The 18,394-nt window shown below is 38.7% G+C and overlaps 1 protein-coding gene across 1 annotated transcript in view; it reads left to right on the top strand.

Annotated features, from left to right (window-relative positions):
* The window catches only part of Pard3b (par-3 family cell polarity regulator beta), a 965,008-nt gene that overhangs the window by 484,349 nt on the left and 462,265 nt on the right, over window positions 1–18,394 (top strand). Inside the window, exons 5-6 of the mRNA XM_059278226.1 lie at window positions 6,102–6,190; window positions 16,592–16,678. Coding sequence (XP_059134209.1) covers window positions 6,102–6,190; window positions 16,592–16,678 — 176 coding nt within the window. The remainder of the gene's footprint in view (window positions 1–6,101; window positions 6,191–16,591; window positions 16,679–18,394) is intronic.

Here is an 18,394-nt window from a genome sequence, read left to right as displayed (position 1 = left end):
TGTTGTTTGATCCTTGACTTCACCTTGGACAAGTCATGATCCTTTTACTCTTGAGTGTGTTCATGCATAAAACTGAAATAAGAATGCTAAGAAAGCTACTCAGGGTTGTAGTGAATAGATATCTAATTACTTGTGAAATATTTTGGTGTCTTTGAAAGACAGCCTAAGTGTTCCTAAGATGCAGCTGCAGTTTCTTTTAGTGGCTTTAAAAAGTGGTAGAATCCATGGTGGGAGCTACAGCTTAGTGGGAGAGCACTTGCCTAGCTAGGCCACATTCTTTAAGCACTCGCCATTATACTCAAAGAGCCTAGGATGGAGATTCAAGAATCCTGAAACACGGTTTTGTCATTACTACAGCAAGTAAGAGTGGAGAGTCATTTTACCATCCTGGGCCTCTGTTTCCCTAAGTATACACTTTATAGTCACTGACTATAGGTGACTGGAGTAGGCTGGCACCATTCTCTCTTGGGTTAGTTAATATTGTTTATGGTTTTGCCAACAGAAGTTAGACCCACACTTCTGCTGCCAGGCAGTGTTCTAAAGCTCCTATATGTTTTCTACCTTGCCAGAGTGGCAACAACAAAAACCTGTTAACAAAATCTCTCAAGCTCTGTTGTCCCAACTCTAGGGTGGGGCCTAGAAATGTGCATTTTTTTTACAAGGCTTTGGATGGTTCTGATACATGTTAGAGTTTACAAGTTACAATAGAATAAAGGAGAAAAATGTAACTGAGTTAACTAAATACTTAACATTTAAAATGTTTTCTTAATTTCTAGATGTATAGTTATAAAATCCAGTAGTATGAAGGTAGGAAATTCCAGGCCTGTTGAGTTGCTAAGACTGAAACATTTAGGGGGCGTTTCATAAAGCCAACAGAGACTTCCCCGGCAAGGCACTGCCTGCAGCATGAAGAGCATGCATTAGGTAGAGTTGGAAGAACAGTTCCTGACTACTGAAATGCATGTTAATTCCAAATGTGTGCATAGCAAATACAGTTTGTTTTTACTTTAGCAGGATATTTTTGTTCTAAAAAGTAAAAACAAATATTCTGAAATTATGCCCAGAATTTTAATCTTAAAATTTACATTATGTTTATGTATGAGCACCAGGCACATAGCCTCCCGTTCAAATCTTTTCTGTATAAATGTTGCTCTTACTCTCATTCGAAAATTCATGTGTGATTTCAAAAGAAACTTGTAGCTGGCTTTTCCGAATGCAAATCTTCTCTTAAAATGCACTGGAGGTTTTGAAACATAACTCAATTGTAGTTCAAATTTTATGGGCAAATGGTTAAAAATATGGGGTGGGGGGGCAACAAGGCTATGTATCCTCCACCTGTAAGTCATGGAGAAGTGTCTATGGATAAAGAAACTTGCTATAGCTCTCATCTTAGAAAGGAGAAACCAAGCTATAAAACTGTTTAGCAGTTACAGCCAACCAGGGAACACAGAGTTTGGGTAGGCTTTTCTTCCAGCGTTTTCCGCCCTCACCACAAGTGAGATGCCTGTCTTAATGGCACTCCATAGTGAATACTGTACTCTCTCCCGGATGGAACCAGCAACTTGTACAAGCTGTGAACCACAGAGCAGTAGCCTGGCGCTGACACTGTGATGACCCCTGAAGAGAAGGATGCCCTCCAGGTGCCTGGCCCCTCTCTGGCAGCCTGTGAGCACTTGCTGTCGTTAGCACCAGTGGTAACGAAATGTAAACACCTTTACTTTCCAGCTGCTGCTAATTGGTTTGGGAATATTTGTGTAAGTGTTGATTTTAAAGCTAAAAATAGCAGTGCTGTTTAAATCCAGGGCGTTCTGGCTGTCATTAATGCCCCCACGATCCTGAAAGTGTTGCTAAAAACGTTCACTCTTTTTAAAATGTAGTAATTAAGCTTGTCTTTTTGTGATGGCCACATATACGTTGCTCTGATGTGGTCGAAGCTGTGACGGATATACTTAGAGTAACCGGGCATGGTGGCCTGTTCAACATTGCTTGGAAAGAGAGGATCGTAATGTGGGGCAAACAAGACAGGGTTTACACCACCACCCTCGTTACATTCTAGGCAGCTCATCTTAACCCACGAGTTTAAGACAGCATTAAAAATAGAAATTGCCATCACTTTATTTTAGGAATTAAATATGGACCCTCCAAAGCATTGTGTTTCTATTTCTAGAGGCAAGTTTCAGGATTTTTAAATCACATAATTAATATTTCTCCAACCTGAGGTTTAAGGACTATGGAGGCTGTTTAGCACCCATTATGTCGACCTTTTAGTTAATCGGAGTTATTTTTGTCCCTCTCCTTCCAAATTTAAAAGTCAAGATTTTACAGATTTTTCTCCAAGTTATTTAAATAAGCTATGAGGGGAAAAAATTCTCATTTTCATTTTTAGATAGGTGTGAGTTCGTGACTCTTCATTTCATCGTGTAGTGGATTGAAAGAAAAGCTGAAGTGTGCTTTAATCATTCCGTGTCAATAATTTTGAAGTTTGAGGGGAAAGTGATTTTTTAAACCTGGTAAGAGACAGCTGTCTTTGTCTTAAGATTTCAAGCACTCAGTGCTAGTGTTGTCAGAGTCCATCAAGCTGGCCTTAGGTCTTTGTGGAGTGCCTCCAGCATCTGCCTTCCTGCCTCATCCCCAGAGGATACTCACGAAAGGATTCTGATGTTGCAGTATACAGGAGTGATTTTGGCAAGTGACAATCACTGCCCGTTAGCTGAGATGATACGCTGTAGTTTCTGCCTCTTTGTGATGGTTGTAGCAAGGCAAAGAGTGTTTTGATGCTGCTTTTAAAATAGTGGAGCTACTATCTAAGCCATAAAGCTTGTGGATGTGCTTGCAAAGGACACCTTCATTTGAGCAAGGAGGAAGCTTACTGAATGGGAAAAAATTATCATATATACGTGTGTGTGTGTGTGTGTGTGACATAGGATTAGTATCTAGAATATACAAAGAACTAGAAAAGCCTGAACATCATGAAAACAACCCAATTTAAAAACAGTTCCTAGAATTAAGCAAAGAATTTTCAAAGGATGAAACACAAATGGCTGAGAAACACTTAAAGTCATTCAACAACCTTAGCTATCAAGAAAATGAAAGCTGAAAACACTTGGAGATTTCATCTTACCCCAGTCAGAATGGCCAAGATTAATACAACAAATCACAGCTCACAGTGGGAAGAATATGGAGAAAGGAGAACATTTATTCATTGTTAGTGGGAGGGCAAACTGATACAACCACTACGACATTCAGTAGAGAAGTTCCTCAGAAACCTGAAACTAGAGCTACCACAGTATTCAGCTATATATTCAACTCTTGAACATATGCCGAAAGTACTCTGCATATACTTGCTTATCCATAGTCATTGTTGCTCTGTTCATAATAGCCAGAAATTATAACCAGTCTAGATGTCCATCAACTGATGAATAGATAATGAAAATGTGGTACATTTACACACAGGCATATCATTCATGCATTAAGATAAATGAAATTTTCAGATTAAACAGATGACAATAAAAACAGTCGTCCTGAAAGAGGTAACCCAGACCCAGAAAGACAACCATCGCATATTTTCTCTTATATGTGAGTGTTAGCTTTGAAGATTTAGATATGTGTTTCACTTTATTTTTAATTATTTGTGTGTGGGAATGTGCATGCACAAGGCGTGAGTCCAGGTGCACACGAGCAGTATCAGTTCCCCGGAGCAGGAGGTTAGGCAGTTGTAAGCCATGTGACAGGGGTGCTGGGAATTTCCCTCAGATCCTCTACAGAGCAGCAAGCACTCTCCACCGCTGAGCATGCCTGCAGCACAACGTGTGTGCTCTTTATGTGTGCAGTTGTTGACAGGATTACCCTCAAAATGTAGGCAGCTCGGAATTCCCCTCGATCAGAGTATCACACTGCAATTGGCCCTGTATTCAGTTCAAATTGTAATTGACATTCTAAATTTATAGCACATCAAGTATAGTGTTGATGTAAATTAAAGCTTTACTTGTCATATAACTAAAACTAGATGGAAAACTTCTTAATCTCCAATAAGTTAATTAGAGCCAGAAAGTATATTCTTTCCCTGCCATAGTTAGAGATCACTAAGATAGTTCCACATGGGAGAGAGAGAAGAAAACAAACAAGTTATAGAGCTGAAACTGTACACCAAATATGGTTTTCTTTGGCATTCTGGTGATATATATATATATATATATATATATATATATATATATATATGTGTGTGTGTGTGTGTGTGTGTGTGTGTATGTGTGTGTGTATGTATATATATATATACATATATATGTATATATATATATGTATAATTAGAGATAGAACTGAAAGGAATAATTAACTGCCACTGTTAAATGTTTCTGGATTGGAGTGATGTTTATCATTAAGATGGCATCATGATGTATAGATTAAATGTGCTCTCCCATCATATCCTCAGTGTAGGAGGAAACTGACAGACCTGCTGGATCTAAAACTGTTGTAGACATGTAAGAGGCCCAGAATATTGAGCCAGCATGGAAAAACAAAACAAATCTGGAAGAACCACACATCATGATTTCAAGCCGTAATGCAAATCTAAGGTAGTCAGAACTGTCTGGGGCTGGCATGAGGACGGTCATAGTTAAATGAACAGAATTCAAAAACCAGACTAGTAATCATGTGATTCTTCACATCTGCAGCATCAAGGTGATGGGCACCCCAGCTAGAAGACTGTAGCTTCTGTCCTTCAGACATCTGTTTTCTAACCTCATCCTAGAACTTCTATATCTTCACTTCTCAGAAACTAGAAGAAATAATGCATTTTTTTAATCCATAAAGTTTTGGGATAGTTTCTTATATAGCTTTCAAAAAGCAGCATAGAAGGCTCTGGCTGATGTCTCTGAGAACCACACACAAGCCTCACACTCTTACAGACAGATAAAAAGCTAATGACCTGGGCCTAAATGTGCTTATCAAATACCTTGATATGCATAATCATCACAGGTTCAAGGATTCTGTTAAATCTTTCTAAGTATTTTTTTTTTAACCTTCCCAATCTTGCCCTGTTTTTTTCTGTATGAACTTATCAAGCCCTTCCTGAATATAATATGGACATTGAAACTTTTAGATATTTCTCTTTTTAAAGATGTTTTATCTTAAACTGTTGAGGGGTCTTTAACCTCAGAGACTGTTCTTCCTTTTACTTATCTGTATGGAGACTAGGAAATTGAATTAAGAAAAATATCTTTCACAAAAACACAAAGATCTGTTAGAAATATTGCTATCCATTTAAAATACGAGACTTTTTTTTAAAAAAAAAATTAGTTTAGGGAGCTAGAGATATGGCTTAGAAGTTAAGAACACTTTTTGCTCTTGAAGAGGATCTGGTGTGATTCCCAGCACCCACTTGGTGGTTCACAATCATCCATACCTCCAGTTCCAGGGGATCCTGTGTCTTATGCTGACCTCTGTGAGCACCAAACACACATATGATTCACATACAAACATGGAAGCACAAAAAATAAAGTTAATAAATCTAATAAATAAATGTTAAAAAAAAATCAGGAGAGCTGGGCATGGTCACAGTGCATGACTCGAATCCCATTATTTAGGAGGTAGAGGTTTCTGAGTTCAAGGTCAGCCTGATCGATAGAATGAGTTTCAGGTCAGCCAGGTAACAAACATTTTTCCATACATTTGCTTCTGTCCATATATTTGCTTTTTTCATACATTGCATTGTGCTAAGTGCAAGCACATAGAGGTCATTAAAACTTGTTTCTCACCACTTAGCAATGGAGACTACTTTTAGTAATTTTTTTTTCAAACTGGTTTAAAATACAATCCCCAAACCCAAGGCTGAGTAGCAGGAAGTGAAGAGATATATTTCGCAGCTTTTAACATGCTGCCTTGTGCAAATGGCCCATTTGAGCATTTCAGACACCAAACAGGAGAGGAGCAGCACACTCCGAAAGTACTGAGAAGATTAACACCTGTTTCCAGTCTTAAAAGAAATGGGAGCAAAGTGTCTACATCCAGAGTGAAGCTATTTCCTCACTCAGTTGAAATGATGTGTTCAAAGTTTCAATTCTGTATGTGCAGCATCTATATCCTGTGACTTTGCTTCATTCCAGAATTCCACCCAGAACTGGGAAAACAGAGAAGTTGTGAATGGTGAGCACACAGAGCTGCTATCATCGCACAGAACGAAGGATACACTGAGGTATTTTCTTTATGCAAAGAGAATGTCCTTATTTATTTAAATTTGGCATTATTTCATTTAATAGATTTTAATTGTTCTGATTTTGCAGGAAATACCAAGAAAAGTAGAACTATTTAATGAAGCACATTTCAATTCAAACATCAATTACTTATTCTTTTCTCCCATTTTCTACATAAGATATGAGAACCTTCCTGAAAACCACAGATGCACAAATTATCCTAGAGGCTTCCAATACTCTCTGCATCAGGACTTTGTTGATTTCTTTTTCATTTCTTATACATTTTATTTCATCATGTTCTCCCTATAGGCCCTCCCAAGTCATCTTCTTCCAACTTCCTGTATGCCCCCCAAAATCGATAGGCTCCTCCCTTTCAACAATTATTGACACATACACATATGTATGTATGTATGTATGTATGTATGTATGTATGTATGTATGTATATGTATGCACAAATATGTAAATACACCAAGCTGAGTCCATTTTTTTCTGTCTGTGTATATGGTTTCAAGGCTAACTACTCTGTAATGAACAACCAATGAGGACTCTCATCTTTTGGAGAAGCCAATTCTCCCTCTCTCAGCAGTCAAAAGCTGCTGGTAGTTCCTCAGCTACTGATATTGCCATTTGTTACAGTCTTGTGTTTGCAGCTATTTCTAGGGGGGGATGGGTTTACAGTAGACTTCTTGATATTGTAGCCCCCACAATCCTTCTGCCCTCTGTCCCTTGATGTCCCCTGTATGCATTGAGTCTTGCTCCCCACAGTTTAATCTCTGCGTTCTATGCAGTTGTGTCTCTCTGCAACAGTCTCCGTTTGCTGTACAGAGAAGCTTCTTTGGTGAGAGGGTGGTAGCTACACTTATTTGTGAGCATAAGAATAAGATCTCAAATGCAGTTAGAAATTAAGCTGGTCTAGCAAAGTGGCTGATAAACTCTCTTCCAAGGCCCATGACGTCACTACCCCACCTCCCCCGGGAAGCTGGCTAGGTTTCTAGTGCCAGGCCTGATTTCCCTCCTGGGCAACCAGGATTTTTCAATTGCTTTTTCTTGTCGTTGCCCTGCAGTTTATAGAGCTCTCCAGAGTTCCTTGTGTTTGAGGGGTTTGCTTTGCCTCTAGCTCTATGAGTAGCTGCTGTGGTTGTGTTTACACAATCTCACAGTATTTTACTTGATGCTTGTGAGATGAAATGGCTCCAGCATTGTTCATATTATTAATGAAAGTAGATCTTTATGTGAAGTCAACTATTGCTCTTCTTAGCACTGATCTCTGAGTCTACAGCCATAGTCACTGCCTGGATACAAACCGTATCTCCCTACTAATTCATCTCCCCTGGCCTTAGTGTCTGGTCTATAAGAGAAATAATAGGGGGGAAGAGTGTTTGCCTAACATGCATGAAGCTCTGGGTTCAGTCAATCCCCAGGACCACATAAGTCAGGGGTGGTGGCTCACACCCATAGTCCCAACACTTCACATTAGAGGTAGACCAGGAGATTCAGAAGTGCAGCATTAGCCTCCACTACACAGTTGAGTTCAAGTCTAGCCTCAAAAACAATAAAATAAAACCTCTTCAGAATGTTGTTATTAGGATTTTTGTATTACTGTTTATAACTTTATTATTTAATAACATATATAAAATACTTTGAACAAGGTCAGAGTAAGCCTTGTATTTGATTCTGTTGCTACTATTATTTTCTTTGTTGCAGGTTTATTATTCCCTGTACAAAATTCTTGGGGCCAGAAGCATTTCAGATTTTAAAGTATTTTTTTTAATTTTGGAATATTTGTGAAGACAGTACTGGTTGAATATGCCAAATCAAAAAATAAAAAAAAAAAAACCAAGACCCTGCAAAGTCCCAATCTCTTGGAGCATCATATCAGTGTTCAAAGGCTTTAGATTATGGAGCATTTTGGATTTGGAGATTTATAGACTGGGGAGGATTACCTTGTATGGTTTCCATTCGTGTCATTATTTTCAGGAAGTTGGGAGAAGAAAAGGTTGGTGGGGATATGGGATGACTGGAGCGGAGAAATGGGGTTGAATATGATCATATTACACTATATCAATGTATGATATTCTAAAGAATAAAATAAAATATGCTCAGAGAAGAGGCTAAGAACAATCTTTACAGTGTAGAACGTTTAGCTGCTGGGCAAGCTTGCAGATTAGCCTTGTTTTAGGTGGTCCAGGTGCTGGGAAACACTTAGAGCTAGAAGCCCCTTGCAGCTATTACGGTGTTGGCATCCTCATGGGGAAGGGAAGCCCTGACTGACCGACCCTAGAGCTTGGCAGAAAAATAGGACTTTGGGCTCACTTCCTTGCAGGTAGCACAGACGCTAAGTAAATAGTTTGTAGAGTCCATGTCAAAATGACCTACACCTGTTACATGCCCACGGCCATTACTTCAGCCTTTCTCACACCAGCTAAGCTATTGCAATAACTTACCATCTCCGCTCACCAGTGTGAATCCCTTCTTGCTCTCTAATTGAGTCTCTGCATCAGAACTGAGTAAGATGTTCTAAACTGCATTCGTTAGCAATTCTTTCAAAACCTTGAATTAGATAAGGTCTAGGTTTGAACACTGGCTTTGTAACTTGCTACCTATGTATTATTGGACTAATTACTGAACATCTTTAAAATATTTCCTTTATATGGAAAATGACTTTTATGATCACATAGATTCTGGGAAGATTAATTAAGGTACATTACAGGCAGCTGACTTAGTACATTGCTAAATGAAAGGCTGAATAATTACTAATTGCTATTGCAAGTGTCCTCGTCATTATTACACATATTATAGTTCATTGCAACTCTGTATTATCCCAAACAAGACTGAATCCTCAAAAGCATTTCTGCCACCCCATACAACTCTTAGAATATAAAAGGAACATATTTGTTAAATGATTGACTGAATGGATAAAACAAATTGCTCAATGAATCATCAGCATAGTTATGAATTTAAAAGCTGGTAAAAAGATGTTCTCTAAATAGACTTATAATATGTATGTTCCATGAATCCCCAGCCCTCTGGCTTTGATCATAAAATACAATGAAGTAAAGGGCTTCACTTGGGTAGTTTCCCTCAAATACTGAGAGCATCTCTTTTAACAGAAAGCAGTATGTTCAGAAGACCTTCCCTTCCCTCTGATTGCCTTGACATTTTAGACCTCACCTTGTTGCTCAGCTCCCCTTGCCCAAGGTTCACCTCTCTAGATTTGCTCATTTCTCCACCATGTTTTCTCTTGCCTTCTTTGTCCATGAAAGCCATCCAAAAGACAAGTGATTTACAGCGCCCAACTCAAGGTATCTTAATGTCGCCCTGACGATTCCATGCTTCATTCCTAAGTAAATGTTACGCCTATATTCCCTGGACACAAAATTGTTGAAACAATTCACTGATTGGTCTCAAATACCAAACTCTCCCTCATCTTTTATCTTTTTAGTTGTTCCTGCATATAACTACCTGGTAATTCCTTTTAAAACACAGTTATTATCACAGTCTTCCTCATTACCAATACCTTCAGTGCCTGTTTTCTATAAAATTAATTATGAGCCTTTCTCTGGGAATTTGCCCAAGTAGCTCTACACGTGGTTGCCAATAAACTCCTTGTCCCTGCCACACCACCTACTCTGGGCTCTTAACCAAGCAGCTATAGACATGAGACAGTTGCTAAGACAACACCACCACCCCCCCCCAAAAAAAAAAAACAAAGACAAATACCACTGCCTGTTCTGATGTCTGTCCTATGACCTGCCTAAGCAACCTGATATATGGCCGCCAGTGCTAAGACCCTCCTCACCCTATCCCATCGCCTGCCCTGGAACCTTACTCAAGAAGTTGTACATGAGCAGTTAAGACCTTAGTGCTTCCCAGTAGCTGCTGAAGTAGAATCACCCTAACATCCCCACTTATGAAAGACTGAGAACATATCCTGCTTGATCCAAAACTAGCTGAGTTAGGCTAACAGCAAAATCAGAACCAAATTCCCATTCAACAAAGGTAGGCTAGAAACTCATATCAAAAGATACAGCGAACAACTTAACCGTAGGCACCAGGTTCCAGTGCGAAAACATAAGCAGGATCAAAGAACATCAATCCTATAGCAATGGTCCCAAAGGTGAACAACGTAGACAAATCTCAAGACCCAGAATTTAAAATATTTATTTTTATTCACATGTATGCACATGTGTCTGTGTATGTATATAGAAGAAAATTTACCAAAAGTAAGGAAAGGGGTGGATATAGAGGAACAAGAGGCACAAAGAACACTAAATAGACAGGACGAGGGATGGGGAAAACTTCCCATCTCATATTATAGTTAGAACACTAGATATACAGAATTACAACAACAGAAGTAACAACAACACGAAGCCATTAAAAGCTGTAAAAGAGAAGTCACAGGTCACTTATAAAGGCAATCCCTTTAGACTGTTAGCTGACTTCTCAATGGAAATGTCAATATCCAGAAGAACTTGGACAATGTAGAATTCCTAAATGACTGTAGATGATAACATAGACAACTATGCCTGGCCAAACTATCTGCCATAGTTGAAGGAGAAAGAAACCCTTTCTTTGGCATAAACAGATGAAAGGAAGTTGTGTCCACCAAAACCAGCCCTATTGGAAAGAACACGATGGACTGAAGAGAAGGTTAAGCACAGCCAAGAGGCTACTAAAAGAAATCAAAGGACACTCCCGGAACTGTTATACAGCGAAGACCTAGGAAAGCTACCTACAAAGCCGTGCAATTATAACAGTCAACACATATCGTTCAGTAACTTTAAATGTTAATGTCCTCACCTCCCTGTCAAAACTCATAGGTTAGCAGATTGGCTTAACAAATGGAATCCATCACTTCGTTGTCTGCAAGAAGCACACATTTACCTTCAAGGACAGACACTTGTCCTCTGGTGAACGAACACACATCAAGCCAATGGAACCAGCAAACAAGCAAGTATGGTATTCTACCGTCTGACAACACAGACCAAACCAAAACTAATAGTAAGAGATAAATGCCATTTCATTCTGATCAAGGGAAACCACCCACCAAAAGTCCATGACAATTCTAAATATAAATGCACCAACCCCAGGTGAATCCAATTCCATAAAATACACACTACTAGGCTTTAAAGCCCAGATTAGTCCTAACACAGTAATGATAGATGACTTCAGTACCCAACTTTTACAAATCCATAGGTCACCCAGACAAAAAGTAAACAGAGAAACATCAGCGTCAAATGACATAGCAGATCAAATGAACCTAACACATATCTAAAGAATGTTTTACCCAAACACTGCAGAACACTCGTTCTTCTTCTCAATATCTAATCTAGAAAAGACCACATATTGGGGCAGAAAGCAAATATCAGCAAATAAGGGATTATTGAAATAATTCCTTGTATCTTCTGACCTCCTTTCTTCCTACTCCTCTGTTCCCTCCTCTTAGTCCCCTCCATCTCTAACATTAGAGCTAATAAATGTGTCCACAGCCATTCTGCTTCAGCATCTCAGTGTCATGTCCCATCCACCTGCCCTCTTCATCATCTCTCCTTTTCTGGTGGAAAACCTTTTTGTCCATCAGGGTGCCTCCTCAGGGCCACCTCCCTAAGGAAGAATTTCCTGAGCTCAGCCTACTCTATCCTGTGCTATCTCCCTCTGATTTACATGGATTAGGCTCCTCTGTTTTGAAACTTCCATGCCAAAGGGATTAAGGACTCCTGCTGCAGTTCCCAATTTGCCTCATGATTCTACTTTATATAAATGGTGTGATCCTGGACACGCTTCCACTATCTGTGCATTAGCTTGTTCTAAAATGGAAGTGATATATAATGTGTGTATGTTTTTGATGAGTGCACAGTGTAACACTCAGAAGCCAACTGTCACTTTACCTGCTGAATAATGCTCTGTACTGATCTAGACTGCTTCTTCTACTATAGGCTGATCAACTATAATCTGAGAGTTTAAAAACCCCAATTCTGTAAATTTCAAAACTTTTTCCATGCTGATTGGATGGCAAAGTAAAAAATTCCACACTTCATATTAAAAACAATGTTATTTAAAAATTGTAGTAAATTACCTTGGACTATGAGTAAGGTGTGTATGAAACCTAAATTAATTTGGTGTTTCGACCTAGGTCCCATCCCCTCCCTATATATCTATGGATGACTATTCTAAACTCTAAAAACTCAGAGATCTGAAGCCCTTCTGAAGTCAAGCATTCAGATACAGGACACTCATGTTATCCTATCGCCCTTTCTCACTATTATTATCTTTTCCAACACTGTCTAATTACTTATGTCTCACATACCTTATAGTTTTGGTTTTTGTTTTCTTGACTATTTGATTTTTCTTTTACAGAACTCTCCCATAGCAGTGGCTGAGTTCATAATAATTGAATTAAATTAATAGAATTCAAACAGATTTGTTAATATAACCCCTCCCACCAAACTAGGAGAATTCCAATCGATGCATTTACAGCCACTGGATGTCTCTACAGGGAGCAGAGTCCAGGCTCATCAGCAAAGCCTTACTTTAGGCTTTCCTCTGAGTCCATCCTATTTGCATTAGATACAGTGGATCTGTGGCTTAGTCCCTAAAGACACAAACACATCTTGTGACTGTTTGTTAAAACTGTTCTTTTTCCCTCTCCATTGAACCAGTATAGTGAAGGAGTGTATCCTTTCAGCTTATGGTGTTTTAAGTCTTAGCAATAAAACTGGTGAGATTAAAAAAAAAAAGAAAATTATAATGGATTATTCCTTTAAAGACCATAAATTTATTTGTTCCCTTAGAAAGTGCTAATAATCAAACTAGGTATGATGACATAGTCCTGTAATCCAGAGGCTGAGGCAGGAAGACCACAAGTTCAAGGCCAACCTGGGCTACGAAGTGAAAAATCAGTCTCAAAAAGGGAGAATGAAATTCTTATCATCATAGAAATGGCAAAAAGTTAATAATCCCTTTATACATGTCAGATACGTATGTGTGATGTGTATGAGTTGTTTTCTCTTTCAAATTAACATCTCTGCTGGGAGTATCCCAAATCCCAATGACCTCATTACAGAAATGAGAATACTGAGGCTTGGCATCTTGGTTTAAATAACTCAGACAGATATTGGACTCATAGTCACCCTTGGGAGAAAAATTGTCCTCTGTTCTTAATCCTTTCTCTCCAGTTGAGAGGCTGGAGACTGTTGAGTACTGTTAGTGGAAATCCTGTCCATTTGTCTCGGGATGAAGGAGCAGACCTACAGACATCTACAGCACAGGTTGCATCATCAGCCTGAAGCTTCAGTTCCTCTTTGTCAATAGAAACCAGTTGAAGCGCTTCGTGTCTAGCTTTCACAGGGTAACTGTCCATAATGACAGTCTCATCTTTATCCACTGAGCTGCAGCTCTGTCTGTAGTTCTGTCCAGAGCTCTGAGACTGGCAATGGCTGGTCCCAGTGAGTGCTGAGTCAGCTCTGTCATAGACCTTAAGGAGTTCAGCCTGCTTAGCATTGTTGACCTAATGTTTGTAGGCATCTCCCACAATCACTATTTTGATCGGAGGGAACCCTAACCACTTGTCTGGGCTGTGATCCTTACCTCGGTCCCATTTTTGTCTGTTTCTATGGTTTGTTTTACCCTCCACTCCTGGAATATCCTTTCTACCTCATTGTCTGTATTTTTCCTTCTTAGTCTCCCTAACTACTCATGTAGCATGGTCTCTGCACTGTCCTCTGAACTTGAACAACTGGACTCCAAATACAAAGTGTACTCTGGAGTTTATCTAAACAAAAAACATTAGGCGCATGGTTTCACATCTATGTAAAAGTCTTAATGTTGAGATATGTATTGAGCTGTTTTGAGATAAATAAGTGTGTGTGCACTCCATCTCACTGTGTTTATATCCCATGAGGTGTATACATACAGACATTTCCACATGGTATCAAGTACTTATAAAATGGTGGTGATTCTCCTTTTACAATCAATAAAAATATATAAACATATCTATGTGGCATCATGTTTCAGATACCTTTCTTTGCATGTGAAACAACTTATGGATAAACTTTTATAAAATTAGGGCCTGATCTATGTAAAGATTCAAATGTCCTCTTTTTTAAGCAGATCTAAGTTTCAGTGAATGTTTATTACATGTTTATTACAGTTTATAAATTTACAAGTCCACTATGCCCCCCCCCCGGGGTGATAACTTTTTTGAGTATTCTAAAAGTTCTCAAGAATCTTAGTTGAAGAATTATGACTGTTGTGTATAAGGGAAAATTAGAAGCTTACCCTGAAAAAGAAAAAAAAAAAAAGAAAGCAAGCTTACTCTGAAATGTAAAAGGGGAATTTCATTATAAAAATTTATTTTAGAACCTGAGTCTTCTCCAAAATTTTAGTGGTTTTGAGTAAGACAGAATAAAGAGTAAGATTTACTTTGTTGATTTAAAAACACGAGATTGATAATTACTAAAATAGTATTATGCATCAAATTATTTTGCTTTACAAACAAGTTTTGAGTAGACTTAAAGAAATATTTATAAAATAGAAAAAACTGAATTCCATGGAAGGCAATCTCTAAAAAAGCCATTTATGAGCTGAAATCTTGAAGTCTGCCCTAGACTAAACACTAATATTTTAGAGCTTGTATATTAAGTGTGGGTGATGTCCACGGGTATACAAATGCTTGATACATCTGTCAGTAGAGAGCTGTGTGGGTGGGAAAACTCTAACAATTATAAAGGGGAAGGTAATTATGACTTAGTGGTTAAAAAAAGTTTAGTCTTAGTTTTTAAGTTTTTAAAATCAGTGTCTTTGGAGGTATCCTACTTTCAATGCTTATATTTAACTGTAAATCTATTATTATATGAGAATTACTATATTGGATCATTGAAACCTTTACAAGTTTCCGTGCCCAGCGAGTGTTTTGCATTCAGGCTGACAATGCGTATCAGTGTCCATCCAGAAACACCTGTGTTCATATCTGTCTATGCTCACTCACACAGAAACAAGCCCTTTGTTCTGTAGCATCATGCTCAGCTTTGCTTGCTTTGTGATTTTCTTGCAGACCTCTTATATAGCCTGCCTGACTGAACAAGTTGAATGTATCGACAGTATCTGAGTGGAGATCATTTGAAATTTATTATCAGTTTTGAAATTGCATCATCTCTCCAAAATGCTAGAGACTGCCTTGCTTTTATTTTATATTATTATTTTTTTTTAGTTCTTACTGATAATAGGGTTGCAAGGAAAACACATTAACAATAAGCCTGATCTACTGACCAGCATATGCTTAATGTATTTATTTTAGATTGCTGATAATTTTAAAAGATACTTCACGCAGGGTGAATTCATCAGACACTTTGTTTTCTTAATGCCGTTCTCAACTTTCCTGCAAGGAGCCAAGTTTTTACCATTTTCAATTTGGAGCAGAGAAGTATCTGAGGCAGCTGTCACTCTTAATTTGACATCTAGTTTCAGGTCATTTTCATGAGAATGGAAAAACAATAGAAACATGTTTACAGTTTCCATAAATGGGATGCTTGCTCAACTTTATCATTTTCCTCTGGCAATTTTGCCTTCTCTCTCTGGAATTAAAGGAGCCAATAATTGTTCACAGTTATTATTTTTCATCTTTACAAAAACATGCTAGTCCCACTCCTTATGACCGGGAAGCTTCCAGCACAGTCTACATTTCAATCATCCACACTCCCTGTTAGTGTTTCTCACTCCTCCGTTCCTAATCTGAGCTAGGTTAGGCAGGTCAGACTTTCTGTAATACATTTTCTCTGTAAATATAAATACAACCTCTCTTTCTGCCTTAAAGATAGAAAGAAAGAAAGAAACCAGGAGGTGAAGACTTGGAATTGTTCCATTGAGGACAACAGATGCAAGCTCTGATGTATATTGCTTTGAACATGCCCAACCGTGTTACCAACTGTGGCTTCCCCACCGTTATAAACTGCAGTCCCGTGCATTTTCTAATAAATAATTTTATTTCTTTTTTTTTTTTACCATTTTCTGGTACTTCAAAGCTAAGCATAGATACACTTATTTCTGTGTGTTTATGGTTTGTACAGTTGGTTTTGAGTAGGTCTCATCAGGGAGAGATTTATTCTGTGGATCTCTTTTTATCTCTGTTGATTTGTGCAGATTAAGTGGAAACCAGCTTTAGCGGTGAGTTTTTGCTCAACTTTCTTTTTGCAAGGAAGATTCAAATAAGAAATCAGAAAGTCTTTTAACATGCTTACTTTGTGGATCTTCCAAACATATCAGCAAGCCTTGCACTCCTGACTTACCCTAGATGTTGAAGTCACACTAGAGGATAGAGTCCGGGTAGGGCATTGTGGGTGGGTTAATGTACCTCATCTGGTTTTTAGCTAAAACTCATGTGTGTTCCTGTTTTGCTCTGTCCCAGTGATATGACAAGAACAGTGGAGATTTCTGGGGAAGGAGACCCCCTGGGAATACATGTGGTGCCCTTCTTTTCATCCCTGAGTGGACGGTAAGGTGTTTTCCTTGTCTCAGAAGCTCGTGCTAATGAAACCCTGATGGACGCCTTTTCCAGGAGAGAGTTAAGTGGCAATCTCTTATTCAGATGGACTTCTTAAGTAATACTCTGGTTGGCTTCATGCTTCAGAAACAGACTAAAATCATTTATTTCTAGGATGCAGAGAAAAAAAATCATCCCAATTTCTCCACTTACAATTAATTATGAAGTACTTTCTTGGAGCATCCTTGAGAGTGACGCATAGTAAACAGGCTCCTTGGCAAAGATTTTAACATATTGTTAGACAAATGTCACAACTGAGGGGGTTTTTTGCCATTATAAAATAGTCTTCAATGAGTGAGGATAGTAATTTCAAATTCTTCATATATATAGGACTAAGAGTAATAAGCATTCACATTCTCATAGCTTTACTGGCTGCATACACATACACACACATACACACACACACACACACACACACACACACACACACATACACACAGTGACTTAGTTATAGAAGAAAAATGTATCTTTCTATTAATTTTTTTCTAAAATACAGTTCAAACCACTAAAGACAATTCCTTACATCCTTTTAGAATTTTAGAGACATTTGCTGATAAATCCATTCTGGCACAACTTCAGTTGTGTTAATGTTTCTTGAAATCTACATCTGACTGGATATAAAATCTGTTTTGTTGATGGGGATGAAGTGGGTGCTGCAGAGCTGGTGTGACTGCTGGGAGGATGACCTGATGGCACTCCTGGTAGGTGTACCACCTTCCCTAAGATGCTTGCCTACAGCACCCCCTGGGTCCTAAAGAGGGCTCCCAGAAATCTTAAGGACAATCAGCTTTTTACTCACAGTAGCCTAAACCCCCTTTCTTAAGTGGGTCATTGAAAAGTAAGAACATTTTATTTTAGCCCAACCTATCAAGGACCAAAAAAGCCCACTGATTTTTCTTTTCCCGTCACGGTCACTCAAAACTGAGATCACTGACTTGTCCTCATTCCATATCTCTTTCTAGAACCACAATTTCCCCAAAGGTTATATAGTATTAATGTACCGGCTCTGGATATTTACTCAGTTCAGTTGACCACATGGAAGGAGAAGCAGCTTTAGTCCTGCTATTTGGGTTGGCATCATCTTGAGCAGGTAGCCATCTGCTACCTGTAATTGCAAAGTCATCACCTTAGTTTTCTCCCATATAACATCTGACGCCAAGCTCTTGCTAGAATGAGCCGCCTCTAAAAAGAAATGAAGCGGAAAGCCAGTGGCTCTGATTGTCTGGTTTCCTGCGTGTGTTAATAAGTGTGTTTTTTTATGTTATGGGTTACGGCAGAGGACAGACCAGGGTTGTTTTTGACAGACAAGGTGAGCATTCATTCAGTTCCCATGAGAAATCCTAATGGCTTTTGGCAGAAGTGTCCTGATAGAACTCCGTGAAATACCAGAGTGGTTAAATTGCCAGGCCCTTTAGTTTAACGAACCTGGAATAGAACATAGGCTCTTTGCAATTCCCCAGAATGAAAAAAATATCCACAGTGACACTCACCATCCTTCATTTTCAATACTTCAGAAAACAAGCTGGCCCTCCAGATGAGAAATCCTCTTCTCTCACTTCCGATAACGGGAACAGACAGGATGTGTTGATCTCCCCCATCTTCTTTGGGGTCCTGATTCCTAGCATGTGCCTCCAGCTAGGCCCTAAACTCATCTGTAGTGAAAACCAC

The sequence above is a fragment of the Peromyscus eremicus genome, chromosome 13, assembly GCF_949786415.1.
Source record: "Peromyscus eremicus chromosome 13, PerEre_H2_v1, whole genome shotgun sequence".
Taxonomy (NCBI): domain Eukaryota; kingdom Metazoa; phylum Chordata; class Mammalia; order Rodentia; family Cricetidae; genus Peromyscus; species Peromyscus eremicus.
This window is presented reverse-complemented; position numbering and strand designations above follow the sequence as displayed.